Here is a 16259-nt window from a genome sequence, read left to right as displayed (position 1 = left end):
CCCCCCCCGCCCTCCCCTCTCCCTGCCGCAGAGAAGGAAAAACGTGCGGAGATAGACAAACAACTCAGAAGAAGAAAAAAAAAGGACAATGTACAGGCAGCGACAGACGATTGTATTTGTCATCGACCGGAGAGTCCTCACTGCGTCAGCGAGAAACCGCCGCCGACAAACTGCCGCTGATGCGGTGGCTTCTGCAGCGGAAATGCCGGCTGCGGCGGACCAGCCGTGATGGTGTGCAACGCGCCGCTTTCCTGCGAAGCCCAACCACGCCGACGCAGCGAGGTGGACCGGCTGCCACTGTCGTTGATGTTGGTGCCGCTATTACCTGGGTGACGCACGGTAGGGGCGGCGCTGACGTCGGCAGACGCAGTCGGTCGATCAGCCGCCAGGGCTGATGAGGAGGGCAACGTGTTGGTGGTCGGGCGAAGGTCTAAGCCGTCTGCACTTCGCGCCGACTGCGCAAGCACGTTGCTGTTATTCGGGTTCTGGGGTTCGCGCTGACTTGCTGGAGGCGGGTGATGATGGCGGTGGCGACGCGCTGGCTCGCCTCCCCACGTCTGCGCGCGCACGCGCGCCTCCTTCCGCAGCACGTCATTCTTCGCCTTCTCCTGATAAAAGCGGTGTTTCGTGTCCTGCAGCTCCTCCTGCAGCTGCTCCACCTGCCCCTCCAGCAGCTGCGCCTCCTCCTCGGCCTTCGACAGCGACTGTGTCATGTCCGTCACCTGCGCCTTGCGCTGTTGCAAGTTCTCCGCACACAAGGCGAGCTCCTCCGCGGCCTCGGGGCCTGGCAGACGCGCCAGCTGCTGACGCAGCCGCTTGTATTCCTGCTCCGCCGCCTCGACCTCGCCTGTCTTGGCCTGCAATTCATCTCGTTTGCGCGTCAGCTTCGTCTGGAGCAGTTGCACCTTCACCAACCCGTCCAGCACCTCCGGCGCGTTGCCTTCCAGATCGCGCCAGGCGTGCATGTTGTGCTTCGTGCCGAGCTCGTCGGCGAGGACCCGCACACGTGCCCGCGACTGCGTCAGCAACTTCTCCTGCGCGAGCTCCTTCTTATGAAGTCGATCGAGGTAGCGCAGGCGGACCAGCGCGAGTCGACAGCGCAGCCGCTGTTCAGCCAGTCCGTCGCGGGTGCGGTTCAGGTGTTGCATGACGTGGCAGTACCGTGTCGCGCCAAGCGCGCGTGCGGCGTCGGTTAGCTGCAGCTTCTCCCGCATCACGTCCAGCTCCTCGGTGCGCCGCAGCATCTGCGTCGCCAAGGTGTTGCGCTCGCGGGTCATGACCGTGAGCCGCGCCGCCTGCTGCTGCGCCTCCTGATCGCAATTCGCGATGACCTGACGCAGTTGCAGCGCCTCGTTGCGCAGCGCGTCGACGCGACTCTCGGCGTGCTGGCGGTCCTCGCGCAGAAAGCGCAGGCGCTGCTCCGTGTTCACCAGATCCTTCGACAGCTGCCGCGTCAGCCCGTGCAGCTGACAGAGCTCCGCCTCTTGCTGGATTAAGTCCGTCTTGACGCTTTCAAGCTCCTCGTGCTTCGACCCGTGCCGCTGCTGCAGCTGTCGCAACTCGTCCTCCGTCTCGCGCAGCGTCTTTTCAGTGCGGTGGCGATCGGCAGTGACGGCGTTCAGCAACTCCTGCTGCGCCTTCAGCTTCTTCTGATGGCGGCCGATGTCCTCGTCTACGACTTTCGCTTCGTTGCGGCGCAGACGGATGGCGTCCAGCGTGCGGTGGTAGTCGAGCAAGGCCGACTGCGCGGCCTTCATGTCCTTCTCTCGGTGCTGCTCCGTGTAGTAGATGGATTTGCGCAAAGCTTCGTTCTCGGTGCGCAGCTGCTCTACTTGCTGCTCCAATCGCCGGCGGGTGCCGACCTCCATCACCCGCTTGCCCTCGATCTGCGTCCGGGTCGTGACCTCCGCCGCATTGGCGGCGAGGATGCGCGTCTTGCGCTGCATGGCCTTCGCCACCGCCTCCTCCAACACGCGCATTTCCTTTTCCTCTTGGGCGAGTTGGGCGACGGCGGCTTCCACGGCGGCGCTGTGCTGCTGCACCGCCTCCATCGCCGCCGTGCGCTTGCCGACGAGCGCCGTTAACTCCGCCTGCTGCGCGCGGGCGGACTTCTCTATCCGAGCGAGCTTCTTCTTCTCCCGCTTCAGCTCTTCCTCGTGCTCGCGCAGCACGGCCTGTCGTTGCGGGATGTCGTTCGACAGCATCGTGTTCTCCCGCTCCGCCACAGCCAGGCGCGCCGCCTCCGCGGCGAAGCGCTCCTGCTTCTCCTGCACCTGCCGGGTCAGGGTCTGCACCTCCTGCGCCACGGCTTCGGCCTCCTTGCCAGTCTTCTTCTCATCGCGCGTGACGCGCTCGACGAGGTTGTTGTGCTCCTCCAGCTGCCGCACACACAGCTCCGTCGTCTCGCGGTACTGCCGCACGTTCGCCTCCTTACCCGCCCGCTCGCGCTGCTCGGTTTCGAGGTTCGTCAGCAGCTGCTGATAAGCGCGTCGCTGCGTCTCCAGCTCCCGCGCCCCGCCTTCGAAGGTGCTATTCGCGTCTTTCAAGAGCGCGGTGGCTTGCTGGTGCTCCGCTGCCGTGCGGTACAGCGCCGCGTTGAGGGTGATGGCCTCCTCCTCTCGGTCCTTCTTTATCGCGAGGAGGTCGCGCAGGTAGGCTTCCTGTCCCATCGACAGGCCCGCGGTCTTCTCCACAAGGGCGTCCAGCTCCGTCACTTGCTGCCGCAGTGCCGTGACCAGCTCGCGGCTGCGCTGCTCCTGCTCATGCGCGGCGTCGGCCTTCGCCCACGCCGTCTCAATCTCCGTCCGCAGCACCTGAATCGCCTCCTCGTCCTCCTGCGAGAGCTGCATGGCAGTTTGAATCTTCTGCTGGTGCGTGTCGAGCTCCTCGCGCAGCTCGCGTGCCTGCCGCAGCAGCCGTTGCTCGCCATCGTGACTGCTGAGAAGAAGGCGGTGGAGCTTCTCATACTCGTTACGGAAGGGCTCCAGCTGCGGCTCGGCAGATAGGGCGCGGAGCACCTCCACGTAGCGCTGCTCGATTGCCTCCAAGGCGACAGCGGAGAGGCTGCCGAGCGTGTCGGCGGTGGACGTTGCGCTCCTTTTCTGTGTTGCTGCTGCTGCGGCGGTGACGATAGCCGGTGTGGATGGCGGAGATGGTGAGGCGTTGCGGGAGCTCGAAGCAGGCGGCGGGTGGCGCTCGTCGCTGGTGCCCGCGCTGTGGCTTGTCCCTGCCTCGCTGCCGCTCATTTTTTCTTCTCTTTCAGAATATATTTTGTGGAACTAAAAAACGAGCAGAGCAGTGAAGGTGCACGCGCAGGACGAGTGGGCTGGAGGGTGTATGAAGCGGAGACGCAAAAAAAAAGAAAGAAAAGATTTGAAAGAAGCCCCGCAAACGGCTATCAACACCGGCGCAGAGGAGCAACCACGAGTGCAACCAGAATAATACCAATACCAATAATTATAAATACATATGAAGGAGGAAGAAAACGGGGGAAAAATAAAGCCCCAAAAGGTACGAGCGACGTCCCTTCTTCTTCTTCCTTTTCCCTTTCCTTTCCGTCTGTGGCTCTTTGCCTCACAATGGTGTTGCGTTGCCGATGAGAAGAGAGGGCAGTGAGAAGAGCAGTTGGGATCGGCCGCGAGAGAATGAGGAGCCTCAACTGCTGCTTTCATTTACTTGGCAGAAAGTAACTGCTTTCAGGGAGGTGTGCTGCCGTTGGCCCCCCTCCCCCTTCCCCCTGTTGTTTATGCGCTGCGAGTGTGCTCGTGATCCCCTACCCGAAAGCTGCATGCACCGCCAACGTGAAGGGCTGCAGTAACGGCAATGCCGTATTACTACTATTACTACAATAATTGTTATACCTTTTGATTGAAAGACAGACACAAAAAAAACTCCTCCTACGGATTCCTTCACAGCTGTTACGGCGACAACGAACAGAATCTGATCCGCTGCTCTTTCGATATGGTGTTTTATTTCCTTATACATATATATATGTATACACACACACGGGCTTTCCTTTGCCGAGGAGGAAAGCAGAAGAAAAAGAAAAGGGGATCTGCTCATCAACACGAACACGCATCCACGCGGAAAGATACCAAACAAAACAAAAAATCAGTAAGCAAGCAAGCAACAACACCGCAGGAGTGCTATATTATATTAGCTCCGTGTGCGCAGCACAGCTCAAAGAGGAGGTAAAGATGATCCACGCTATATAAGTGCATATGCATGTATGCGTGTGTGTGCGTGTGCGTGTGTGAGTGTTGATTGCCCGGTAGCTCGGCACGCACGTCGCGCCCCGCCAAACACCATCAGCAACAACACGAAACACTAGGAGCAAGGAAAAGCGGCGAGACACCCTGCGATGGCTCCAACACACACACACACACACACACGCATACAAGTCTCTGCTCGATTCAAACGAGTAGAACGAATGGTAAGAGTAACCGTCATCACAGCGGCAAAACAACAACAACAACAACCAACGGGAGAGTCGTGTGAGAACGACGAAGAAAACATCAAAGAAAGGGCAAAAATAGAATTTATAAGTAGATAGGAATACGTAATTATCGGGAGACACAACGGCGGGAAGAGGGAGGTATATTACAGGGGACAGCAAAACACACGAAGAATGGATTGAAATCAACGAGAGGAAAGTAAAAGAAAAGAAAAATATATAGTATGATACTAAAGAAAGGAGAATGAACCACAGACAATATATATAGGAGTTCACTCAATACGAGGCGCCTTCTCGAGAAGCGTCCGCATGCGTTTTCGGTGAGGCAGAGGGCTGCCCAGTTGGCGCGTTCGCGCTAGACGACCGCTGCGGCTTGCGCAGTTGCTGATGCTGTGGTGATGACCGCCGCTGCGCGTGCTTCATCGACGACGAGGAGAGCACCGACACAGGCGTGGCCGCATCGAAGAGGAAACTCGGTGTATGCGGCGCCGGCGGAGGAGGCGCGTGGTGCTGCACCGACCGGCTGCCACTCCCTGCACTCGATTCTTCGTGCTGGGTGCCGTTGTGGAGGGGTGAGGGGGAGGCATTGGCGAGGTGTGCCGAGCAACTGCGGTTTTCGCCGGGATCCGCGGCGTGCAGCTGTGGTGATGGACGAGAAGGCGACTGCGTGTGCTGCAACGCTTCTGCTGTGTTTTTCGCGACGTCGAATGCGGCCTCTGCTGCGGGGCTCGCCCGCTCGTCGGCGTCGTGCTTCTCGGTGTGCGCACCGTCGCTTGCAAACGTCAGTGTTGGCTCATCCCCACCAGCGACGGGGCTCGTGGGGTGCAGCATGGAAAAGGATGCGTCGGACAGCGTGGCCGCCGATAGCGGCGGTGGCAGCGCTGCCCGTTGACGGCGGTCACGCAACGCGGATCGCTCGGGTTGGGTTGGCGTGGTAGGTCGTAGCGAATGCGGACGGACCGTGGTCGCGCTCGTCGAATGATTCATACTATTACTACTATTCATACTACTGCTATTGCGCCCACTTCTGTTGTTGCTGCTGTGGCTTCTGTCGTCAGCCGCGCTGGGGTGTTCTTGAGGTCTGTGTAGTGCGTCCACAACCGCACACTCTGCCTGGCGAACACTACCGAGCTGATCTTGCTGCACTGGTTGCGCTTCACCTGCTGGCAGTGCACCTGCAGCTGCCGTCGCTGCCGTACCCACGCAATCGTGCCGGCTGCTCTCCTCCTCGTCCTCTTCCTCCTCCGCTGCTGCGTGTCTGTCGCTGACGAACATCGACGTCTTCGACAGTTTCATCGGGCTCCGTACGGTCACCACCGGCGAGGCGGAGGCGCTCCTCCCGCCGCCATCACCACCGCTGCTACTCGTGCTGCGGCCACTACCACTCGCGCTGCTACTTCTGTGACGGCGGTGGCGGTCCGTCTGCACAATGAGCCGACAAAGCATCGCTCGCATGCCCCGACCGCGCGGTTGGGGGTGGCAGCGGACCACAACCGCGGGTGCCACCACAGCTGCGTTTGCTGTTGAAGGGCTACGCGCTGTGCTTGATGACGCTCGCTTGCCAGGGGACACTTTACGAGTGGCCTTCACAGCACCGGCAGCAGCAGCAGCAGCAGCAGCCACCGTCGGTGAAGAGAACAACGATGCAGATGACGGACGCAGAGATGCGTTGCGCTGCGGAGATGAAGGTTTGTGCTGCACTTGCTCTACCGCCGTCTCAGCATCACCGGCGGCGTCACCACCCGTGGTGCCTCGAGGCGTGAGTTCGTTGCGGAGGGCCGTGACGGCTGCTGCTCTGGCCGATGCAATCGTCGTCGTCGTCGCCGTCACCGCTGCAGGACTGCGCCGCAGCAGAATCGGTGCCGTGCGCAGACACTGAGGCGATTGGGTGGCGTAGGTGGCGGAGGGAGCGGCGAGCGGGGGAGCCGCCGCAGCGGTGGAAAGAAGAGATGCGAAGGAAGATACGGCCGACGTCGGTGCTGCTGCCGCTGCCGCTGTTGTTGTTATCTGCTGCACGCGTAGGACAGAAGATGAAGTGCGGTGGCGGCTTCGATCGGCTGTGCGTGACGCGGTGCCGTCCATGAAAGGCACCGCCGCCTCTTTCCTGTCCGCCGTGGCGGCGGCAGAGACGGGAGCGCTGTGCAACGGTGAGGCCGAGGCACCGCTAAGACGTCCCGCCCCCGTCGTCTTCACGACGACGGAGGTTGGCCAGCGTGCGTCATTACCACGACCACTCCGCGTAGGTGCCGGCTGCGACTTGCTGTTCTGCAGTGCCTCGTACAGGCGGCGGGAGGAGACGGTGGTAGAGACGGTGGAGGCGCCGTGTGGCGTGTCCGCAGTGGATCTCGGTGCGTCGGGCACACTGCTTTTGCGCTCTGACACGACAGCGGACGCCGCTGTTGATGCCGCGGTGGTGGCGGCGCCGTTTGCGTTCTCGGACCGCGTTTTGCGGAGCGAAGCACGGGCGGATAGAGTTATCCTAGTCGCTGCCGGCGTTGCTGCTGATGGGGCAAAGGCCGCCGCAGAAGGATGGTGGTGCGCGGGTGACGAGGCGATGGACGAGTACGAGCGGCGGGTAAGCGCTGACTGCGGCGAGAGTGTATAGAAAAATGAGGACGACAGCGGCGTCAGCATCGGTGACTGCTTGATCGGCGGCGGTGGCAGTGGTGGCCATCGTTGTTGGTGCTGCGGCCGCTGGTGTTGGTGTCGCGGCGACACTGATGAGTCCCACACAACAGGTCCATTACGTGGGACCGCCGTGAGTGCGTTGTGGCCTGACGCGTGTCGAGCTCGCGTGGACAGCGATGACGCAGGAGTGGCCGCCGCGGTAGATGTTGGGGTCCGCAACGCGACGGCGGAGTATGGATGAAGGGGCGACCTCTTTACGGGACTGCGGATGCTGTTGCTGCTGATGTTACTGCTGCTGCCACGTCTCAACGCTTTGGCGGCTGTGCCCGTCGCCACCCTCGACCCCCTCCCTTCCTTCTCGGTGCTCGTTGCCGTCTCTTTCAGCTGCGAGGTGCGATCGGCGGGAGCGACGCCAGCAGCGACAGCCGCACCGCTGCCCGTTGCATCCTTCTCCTCGGGCTCCCGTGGAGTCGTCGTCGGCGTGGTGGCGGTAGCGGGCGTGCGAGCCGGCTCGCCGTCTCCCCTGCCCACCTCCCTTACCGATCCCGTATCCGCTGACTTTTCCGGCAATTTAGTGGAGGGGGCAGGCGTCCCGCTCTGTGCGGGGTTTGACGGCGCACCCGGCAGTGCCGCAGAGGACGGCGCCACGGGCAGACCACTCGACCACGCACGTAAACTCTCTTCACCGTCGCCATCGCCGTCTGTCGTTGTCTCTATTTCTGTGAGCGCCGTAGCTGAGGCGCCTGCGTTTGCCGCGGTGCACGGCAGCCCTGGTGGGCGTGCAGACAGGTGACTGGCCATGACAACGGAGTGCGGCAGCATACTCGTCAGCGAAAAGCTAGAGGCGATCCCGGTGGGTGAGAATAGAAGGGCCGCGTTGCTCGGGTGCGGGTTTGCACGCCCAGCAGCGACGACGCCACCCAGCGCTGCCGCTGCGGCAGTGGTGGTGTTGGTGATGGCGTTGGCGTTGATCGTGGTGGAGGATGACTCGTTGAGTGAGAAGGTCGATGGGGAGGCGCGTGCGGAGTCCCAGGGTAAGAAGAAGCACGGCAGCATGATGCAGCCGCCCGCGCGGGCGGCTGCAGCGCCGCCACGTGCGGAGCTGGAGATGAGCGAGGTGGCCACGACGGGTTCGATCTGTCCGCCCTCCTCCTTGCCACTGTCGAACTGCACCGTTCCTGCCATTGTTTTTCCCTCTTCTCCCTCCGCTTCTTTCTGCATTAACGCGGTTGCTGCTGCTGGTTTCGAGTATTCATGTCCTTCAGCATTCACACTTGCTGATGTTTCGAGTTGCCGCTGCTGCAGCTCGTTGGCGTGAGGCGGGGAGCTCCGATTTCTTCGCTGCAGTGCTGAACCGTCTTCGTCGCTCCGACCCGCGTGGTGATGACCGCCGCCGCCGCTGTTGTTGACGCTACTGCTGCTATTGCAGCTGTTCGTAGTTGTCGAGTGGCGATTGCCGGCGAGACACCGGCGTGGCACCGACGGCGGAGACAGCAATACGAACGGCCGCGAAGTCGACTCCGCTTCTTCGTCGTCTTCATCTTCCTCATCGTCATCTTCGCCATCGTCATCTTCGCCTTCTTCATCGGCAGCGCCACTGCTGCTGCTGCTGCTGCGGCGGCGGCGGTGGTGGTGATGCGCGATCATCATCTGCTTCACGTAGTCATGCAGGGCGTAAAGCTTGCGCAGGTGACTCTGCACGCGGCGCTGCGAGCGGTGAGAGTCGTCGCCGAGCTCTCCGACGCGCTGCTCCATCTTCTGCATCCGATCATCGAGCAGCGACTGGCTGTGACCGAGAGAAAGGACCTGCTGGAAGAGCTCCCCGACGGCCTTGCACTGGTCCATGCTCGCGGCGAAGCTGGCGATGCGGTGGGCGGCGGTCGGCGTTGGCGGGGAGGGCGACCGACGCTCTGTTGGAGCCTGCTGCTGCTGCAGCAGCAGCAATGGTCCGCCGTCACTCCCGCCGCGTCCGAGGCTGTTACTGCTGCTGCTGCTGCTGCTGCTGCTGCACAACCGCCGAAACTCGTCCACCAAACTGCCGCCTTCGTTAAACGGCCGGGTGGGCCGCACCTCCGGCAAGGGGAAGGTGGTGTGTGTGGTGCATGGCGAGACCGTCGTGGGTGTTATACCTCCTTTGCCGAACACCTCCTCGTCCGTTGGCATGTCCGCGACACGGGGTGGGCGCTGATCAAAGGACGTCTGCTCACGTGCGCGTGTTAGACGGGCCACACCGTTGCTGTTCTCGCTGCTGTCCGACGGCCCATCCTGCGATGATGCGAATAGCGTCTCGCTGCTCGGGCGCTGCTTCGGTGGTGGGAGGCGCAGCACACCCGCACCGCTCGTCTTGCTCAACGACGTCGAGCTGTTGTGGTTGTTGCTCTTAAAGTTCGAGGTGCTACTTTGCTGCGACCCGGCTGCTGAGGTGTCGGTCAGGTGTGTGGTGGAGCTCGCCGACATAGTCAAGAGCGACGAGTTCCGCTTCAGCGCCGGCGGCGTGACGGAGAGCGGGTCGTCGCTTCGGAAGTTCGCCAAACCTAAAGCACCAACCGCGGCGGCTTTGGTGGTGGAGGTGGAGGGTGAAGTGCATATTCCCATGGCTGGTGGAGACGGCATCGTTGTTGGTGCCCTCGCAGACGGGCGACGGACGTTGGAGCCGTCCTGCGCAGCGGCCGCCTCCTTCTCACCCCGCATGGAGTGCGTTGGGCTGACGACGGTGACAAAGGACGACTGCCGCTGACGGCCCGCAACCACACGCGACGACACCTGCTGCGGCTGCTGCTGTTGCTGCTGTGCCGCGTCACCACTCATGCTAGCGCTACAAAAACTGCCATTCCGGTGCGGATGCGGAGGAGCGGGGGCTGCGGCTAGGTGGGCTGTCGCCATGCTGTTGTTGCTGTGGTTATTGACGCTGTTGCCGTAGCCCACGCTGTTCAGGCTCATCGAACCGTTGCCCGGCGTGTTTAAGATACCACCGCCGGCGCTGACGTCTTTCCATGCTGGGTTCGCATCCAACGCGGATGCTGCTGCTGCTTGGCGGCCACCTCCTTGGGGCAGAGGCCCTGCAGCGGCAGGAGCTCTCCGAGGGGGAGCGCTGCGCGATCCCCTCGACGGCGGTGGGGGTAACGGTGACAGCTTGTTGTCCTTCCGCTTCTCCGGCGTGCGGGTGGACAGTTGCGCCGTCGACGACGTGTCCGAGGCAGGCAACCACGTCCTTCCCTGCCCTCGTATCTTCTCCTCACTCGACCACAGCCCACCGTCCACAGCATGCAATGCATCGCCGATGGCGTTATTGTTGCTGTCACCACTGCGTCGCGCCTGCGCGTCGCGCTGCTGCTTCTCTTCCAAAAGAGAATTTACCTGCTTCAGAAGCACGCCTTGCTGCGCTTCAAGAAGTTGGATGCGCCGCTCCAACGCAGCAGTGGCATCGTGTTCTGCCACGTGGTCCACGATGGTGGCGGCGGTGGTACCTGCGCGGGAGGACGTGGGCAGCGTGACTTGCGGCTCCACACCACGTGGGAGGCTGGTAGAGTTCGCCATCGCCAAAACCGCTGCTGCTGCTGCTGCCGCGGTGGGTTTGACGTCGGCGGGTTCATTCAACGAAGGGCGTCCGGCGGCGCTGTCCTCGCGTGCCCTGTGGAGAATTTCTGATGTTGCCGTGGTGGTGCCGTCGACAGCAGCGGTTGACGCCGCTTGCGTCGCGCTACACCGCGGTGGCATGCCCGCCATTCCAAAACCCAAAAAACCCAGAAAACAATGAAGAACGCCTTCTCAGCAAATAACACATACAACAGAGAACTCGAGCCCAGGATGACACCGAAGGAGTCCAGCAACGGCCGCAGCACGTACTGTTAATAACACAAGGAATACTGAAGTGCGGCTTTTCTGTAATACTACTGTGGTGCGAGCACCGTAAATTCACGCGTTTCGAGTCTTTCGTCGTTTCCCCCAACCTTACCCGCACACGTCGCGAACAGCGTTGCGTGAGAGACGATGCGCGGTCTCCGCGAAGGGAAGAAAGGAGAGCCGGACAACAACCAAATAGCGAAAAGGAAGAAGACGCAAAGGAGGTGCTGATACGAGATTCCGAGCACTGGAAAAAAAAAAGGCTCCGAGAGCAACGAAGAAGACAGATATGAAAATAAGAGGTGATTCGTTAGAGTCAATATAGACAGAATTCAATGCAACAAGGAGTATATTTATAAAGCAGAGTGACAGGCTAGGGCGGGGAGGGGGGAACAACCACCACCGCACCAAAACGGAGAGGAAGGATTCAACTGAACAGGAGCAGCGCGACGGAGTCCAGCAACAACAAGAGCGAATGAGAAACCGAGAAAGGAAAAAAAAGAAGAAAAAGGTCGAATGCGGCTTTCGTATCCGAGAAAACCAAAAGTAGTATATATATATATATATATATACACTTAATATATATAGGATCACTTTAGATGATGTCCGTTGCTCTTCAGCAGAAGGACAGCAGAACAAGAAAGAACACAGAAGAGGAAATTTGTAATCAAGAAAAGATCGAGATGAAAGTAAAGCAAAAGAGAAGAGAAAGAAGAAAAAACTGCCGTGAGTTCTACACGCCGTAGGTGATTCTTTTTTTGGTTTCGATAATAATATGGTGGAAGCAAAACAAAGAAAAGGAAAGAAATGAAAGAACAGCGGGAGAGAGCTGTGCGCACGCACCATCAAAGTACGCCACACAGACAGACAAGCAAGAGGAATCCAAACACACACCCACACATACACAACAGGAAAGAAATTCGCGAATACGAAAATATAACAAACAAACTAAACAAATAAAGAAATAAATACATATATATATATATATATATATACGTATTCTTGTTGCAGCGCTCGCAATGATCAAACCCTGACGCTGTTGTGTAAGTCAGTCCGGGCTGCACGCGTGTGTATGTACGGTGAGGCGAGCCCGTCGAGTCCGTCGCAACACGGCCGGCCGACGTCTTTCTTCCTTCCTTTCTCCACAGGAAAATAAGATAATACAAACAAACGAATGAATAACACCACCAACAGCGAGGTAAGAAGGAAAAAAAAAATCGAAGCGGCGGAGAATAATCAAAGGAAAGAAAGAAGAGACGTTCTTGCTCGACTTCACTTGCTAGTCGCCACTGAAATGAAGAAGTAGCAAACAACACCCCCTCAAAAACACACACGTAAGCAAAAGAAAGTCTAACGGTGATCGAGGCGTATCACCACGAAATGGGGGAAAAAATAATAAAAAGAAATAAGAGGAGGATAACGCGGGGGGAGAAGAAGAGGAGAACAAGAAGAGGTGGTGAGCCAATTCGAAAGCGAACCTTTCCCCTTTCCCCTCACCACCACAAAATATGAAAAAGAACAAAGAAGAAAAATTACTTTAACTTTTCCTCCACCTTTTTTTTTAAACTACTGTTCTTTAACGACTCGTAAGACACAAAAAGCCTCGGCTTCAAAACTCCGGAGAGGTGAACAAAGGCGAATAATAATAATAATAATGAACAAGAGAAGGAGAGGAGAATTCGCGCAGAAGAGATGAGAAGACCGAGGGAAGAGAAACGATATTTGTTTTCTTGTTTTTTTTTTGTTCTTTGGGGGGTGTAAAAGGCCGAAGGAGGAACACACAGAGGAAAGGAAAAAAGAAATATATAACAATAAATAATAAGAAGAAATGAAGCAGCTAACAGAGCCACAACAGCCAGGGGATTTAGAATTCCCCGGTAGACGGTAATCACGAAGGAGACGAATAGGGTCGAAAAACCTACTTTGGTATTTCAACCCTTTCTCTTCTTTCTCCTCCTCTTACTTCGAGTTTGTGCGTCGATGAGTTATGGAAGCGGCACAAAGAAGAAGTAGAAGAAGAAACGTGGAGAGAGACAAGTGATAGAAGAAGAAGAAGAAAAAGATAAAGACAGAAGGCGTGTCGTTAATACGAGCTTGTAGAAGACACACAACCAGAAAACAACAGCTTGTCAATGGAGAGAACTTGAAAAAAAAAAAGGGAAAGAGTCCTACTTGCAGCTTGTTGGCGTGGTGCGCTGCATTACAAGGGGACAAAATCAAAACAACCAAAACAGCGAAAAAAAAAACACCAAGAGTAGTCACAAAACTCAATGAGCTCAAGGCGGAGTAGCGCACGTGGATGCGTTGCGCGAGGGATGTGAATTACGTGGCGCCGGCTGCCGCTGAGTTCGCCCGGATTAATGGGTGTATGTCAGCGAGCTGGCGACTGACCGAGTGAAGAAAAGAAGAAGGATAATAATAAATATTAAAGAAAAATAGAAGCAGAAATACCAAAGCAACAACACTGAAAACAGAACGGCAAGCACCACCAAGAATAATAAGACAACAGAAAGCAGTGGCCCTACACCACCCTCTCTTTTCCTCCTTCACTTTTTGCTGTGTATGCAAACGAATAGGAGAGAGAGACAGAGAGAGAGAGAGAAAGTAGAAGAAGCAGGTGCTTGTCGAACAACAACAATACTATTGGTAAAAATAAAATAATAATAATAAAACTGAAGCGAACGAGAACACACGCGCACACGTAGCTGTCCGCGTCGACGCGCTTACTACAAAGCAACAACCAAAAGCAAGGAAGAAAATAAGAAAAATGTATGAAAAGCCACGAGCAGCCGCCAAACAAAAAAACGAAAAGAGAAGAAACCGAACAAGGAAAGGAAAGGATGGGATAGGGAGGAATCGAGAGAATTAAATCAAAGAGAAATAACACGCGAAAGACACGAGTAAGAATGCTCACACGAGGAAGAGGCGCTAAAGCAAAAAGAAAAAAGGGGGAAGAAGAACACCCGAAAGGAAAGTGCAGCAGCGAAGAAGGGCGTCCTCCGCTTTGAAACTCGCTTTAAAAAAAATAAAGAAAAAAACCCGCAACACCACCACCGCCCCGAAGAACACCAACAAAGGAAGAGGTCGAAAGAAGAAAGACGAAGGAAAGAATGAAAACGGAGACTATGCCGTTCCGCACAACCGTGAAATGCCACCGTGCGGTAAACAAACAGATAAATAAATAAATAAATATATATAAATATAAATATATATATATAACAAGGAAGACACTATCTATCCATCTATATATATATATTCTATGCGCCAGCTATGGACGATTGTAAAAAGCGGCGGCAACGCGCGTGCTAACAAAACTCGCAACAGCTTCCGTGTGTATACCCCGTGAAGTGATCTGGCTGGTCGAGATCGTAGCACACCAGCGTGACAGGCAACCGTTGACGTAGTGAAATAAACAAGAAAACACCAACAACAGCAAAAAAAAATATGAGCGTCTTCAAGTTGGGGAAGAAAAAAGAAAAAAAGTATTAAAAATCTGCAGAAACCTACAGAAGCAGATCAGCCATAGAGACGTCGGATTATCCCGCTCACACACACACACACACACACACACACACCATTCAGCAGTATGGGGGAGGAGGAGGGGGTAATTAAGTGGGGGAGGGAGGGGGGGGGGAGGGAAACCCGCAAAGAACGCCGTGGCGCAAAGCGAGAAGGGCACCACCAACAAAAAGGGTATAGTGCGCGCGTGTGTGCGTTTGCAAGAAAGAGAGAGCAAAGCGAAGAAAGTAATATATATATAACGGGCCAGCGAAAGAAGTAATAAATAGTATTAGAAGAAGGTGAGGTGAGACACACTGGGCGAAGAAGCGAAGGTGGTAGCGGTCACGAGTGACGGGGAGAGAGAGAAATAGAGAAGGGAAGGAAAAGTAAAGTAATACAAAAATGAAATAAAAAGAAAACACACAAAGGGAAATGAAAGTTGTCAAAACAACAACAACAGAGAAGAAAACAAATGCGAAGCGAAAAGGCGTTCCGCGCGAAACGCCCGACGTGGTATTACTATTAAAAGAAAGACAGAGAATGCGACGAGGGCCGTGTATAAGGAGAAAAGAGAGAAGAAGAGAAAGATGAAAGGGAGAAAACAAAAAGAATAGCAGAACTTTTCTCTTATCTCCACGTTAGCTGCTTGGCGAGAGAATTAATTATGCTCCTCTCCACTGTGCTTTTGTTTTTTTTTTTGATATATCCTCTTCTTTTCGCTTTTTCTCTGAGTGTGTATGTGTCCTTTGTTCCTCTCGTTGCGTCTCGGCCGGTGGTGTCTCCTGTGTCGGCGGTGCTGATTTTATGGAGAGAGGGAAGGAAGAGAAGGGGGGAGGGGGGAGAGGAAGCGGGCAAATAGTAATAATGTTCGTAGTATGCCGGCGGATGTGTGCGTGTTTGTGCGTGTGCGCCGTCGCCCTCGTAAGGAAAGGATTTCGATTTCTTTTTAGAAGTTCCTTTGTGGTGTGCGTATGCGTTCGTTAAACAAGGAAATATATATACTGTCACCTAACTAAGAGAGAGAGAGAGAGGGTGGAGGAGAAGGATTTGTTCTACTTTCTGGGGCCCCTGCTTCGCATGCTCCCTCAGAGTACAACATATCGGTCATTACTTGCATTATTCATAGTCAGTGGCGAGACCAGCTACCCCATAGTCTCCAACGGTCTTGTGCACAACAGGGCAAGCCGTATTGACCAAGCGGGGCAACTCCATGCCAGGCGCATCTCTCGCCACCACACGACCATCCACCACCTCTTCCCCAAAGTTACGTGAGAGGGAATCTGCGGGGTTCATCTCACCAACGATGTAAAAGAACACCACTCGCACGCCCGTCTCGAAGAAAAGAGAATTGGTGTAGGCGTACAGGTTGTTTAGGTACTGCCCACGTCCAATACCGCGAAAGCCACTTTCACATCTTTGCGCCAATGCAATCGGGTAGTGATCCGTCACTACAGCGACGCGTCTTAAAGCTTACGGGTACGCCGCGAGAATGTACCGTAAGAACAACAAAGCGGCATGTGGTTCCGCGTTTGCTGAATGCCGTGCGTTGAAAGGGATGCGCGCGCCCCTCGCATCCACTGCGCCGCTCGCACTGAGGTCGTGGCTCCAGCGCTGCTGAAAACCGCGCGTCGTGCCGTCTCTCCAGCGGGCGATAGCACCCCAGCCCGACGCCGATGCGTCTGTGAACACGATCAGGTCGTAGTCCGCGTCGAGGTAGGTGGCTCCTATGGGTTCTGCAATGGGCCAGAAACAGTTCTCTACCAAGACGGGCACGATGCGGTCCAACGCGGATCGGATGGAGCCGCTGACAAACGGTATCAGTGCATCCCAACTC

General features: G+C 56.5%; 2 protein-coding genes across 2 annotated transcripts; both read right to left on the bottom strand.

Annotated features, from left to right (window-relative positions):
* Window positions 1–137: 137 nt before the first annotated feature.
* Window positions 138–3568, bottom strand: ABB37_09736 (hypothetical protein; the record flags this gene model as incomplete). Its single annotated transcript, XM_015809368.1, has 1 exon — window positions 138–3568. The coding sequence occupies exon 1, from the start codon at window positions 3243–3245 to the stop codon at window positions 138–140; it is 3108 nt and encodes a 1035-aa protein (XP_015652043.1). The 5' UTR covers window positions 3246–3568.
* A 1161-nt stretch (window positions 3569–4729) lies between these two features.
* Window positions 4730–10807, bottom strand: ABB37_09735 (hypothetical protein; the record flags this gene model as incomplete). The annotated part of the gene is made up of 1 exon (XM_015809367.1): window positions 4730–10807. The coding sequence occupies one exon, from the start codon at window positions 10805–10807 to the stop codon at window positions 4730–4732; it is 6078 nt and encodes a 2025-aa protein (XP_015652042.1).
* Between the last annotated feature and the right edge of the window lie 5452 nt (window positions 10808–16259).

Source organism: Leptomonas pyrrhocoris (assembly GCF_001293395.1).
Source record: "Leptomonas pyrrhocoris isolate H10 chromosome Unknown, whole genome shotgun sequence".
Classification (NCBI taxonomy): Eukaryota; Euglenozoa; class Kinetoplastea; order Trypanosomatida; family Trypanosomatidae; genus Leptomonas; species Leptomonas pyrrhocoris.
The sequence above is the reverse complement of the archived record's forward strand: the minus strand, read 5'-3'. Positions and strand labels throughout refer to the sequence as shown.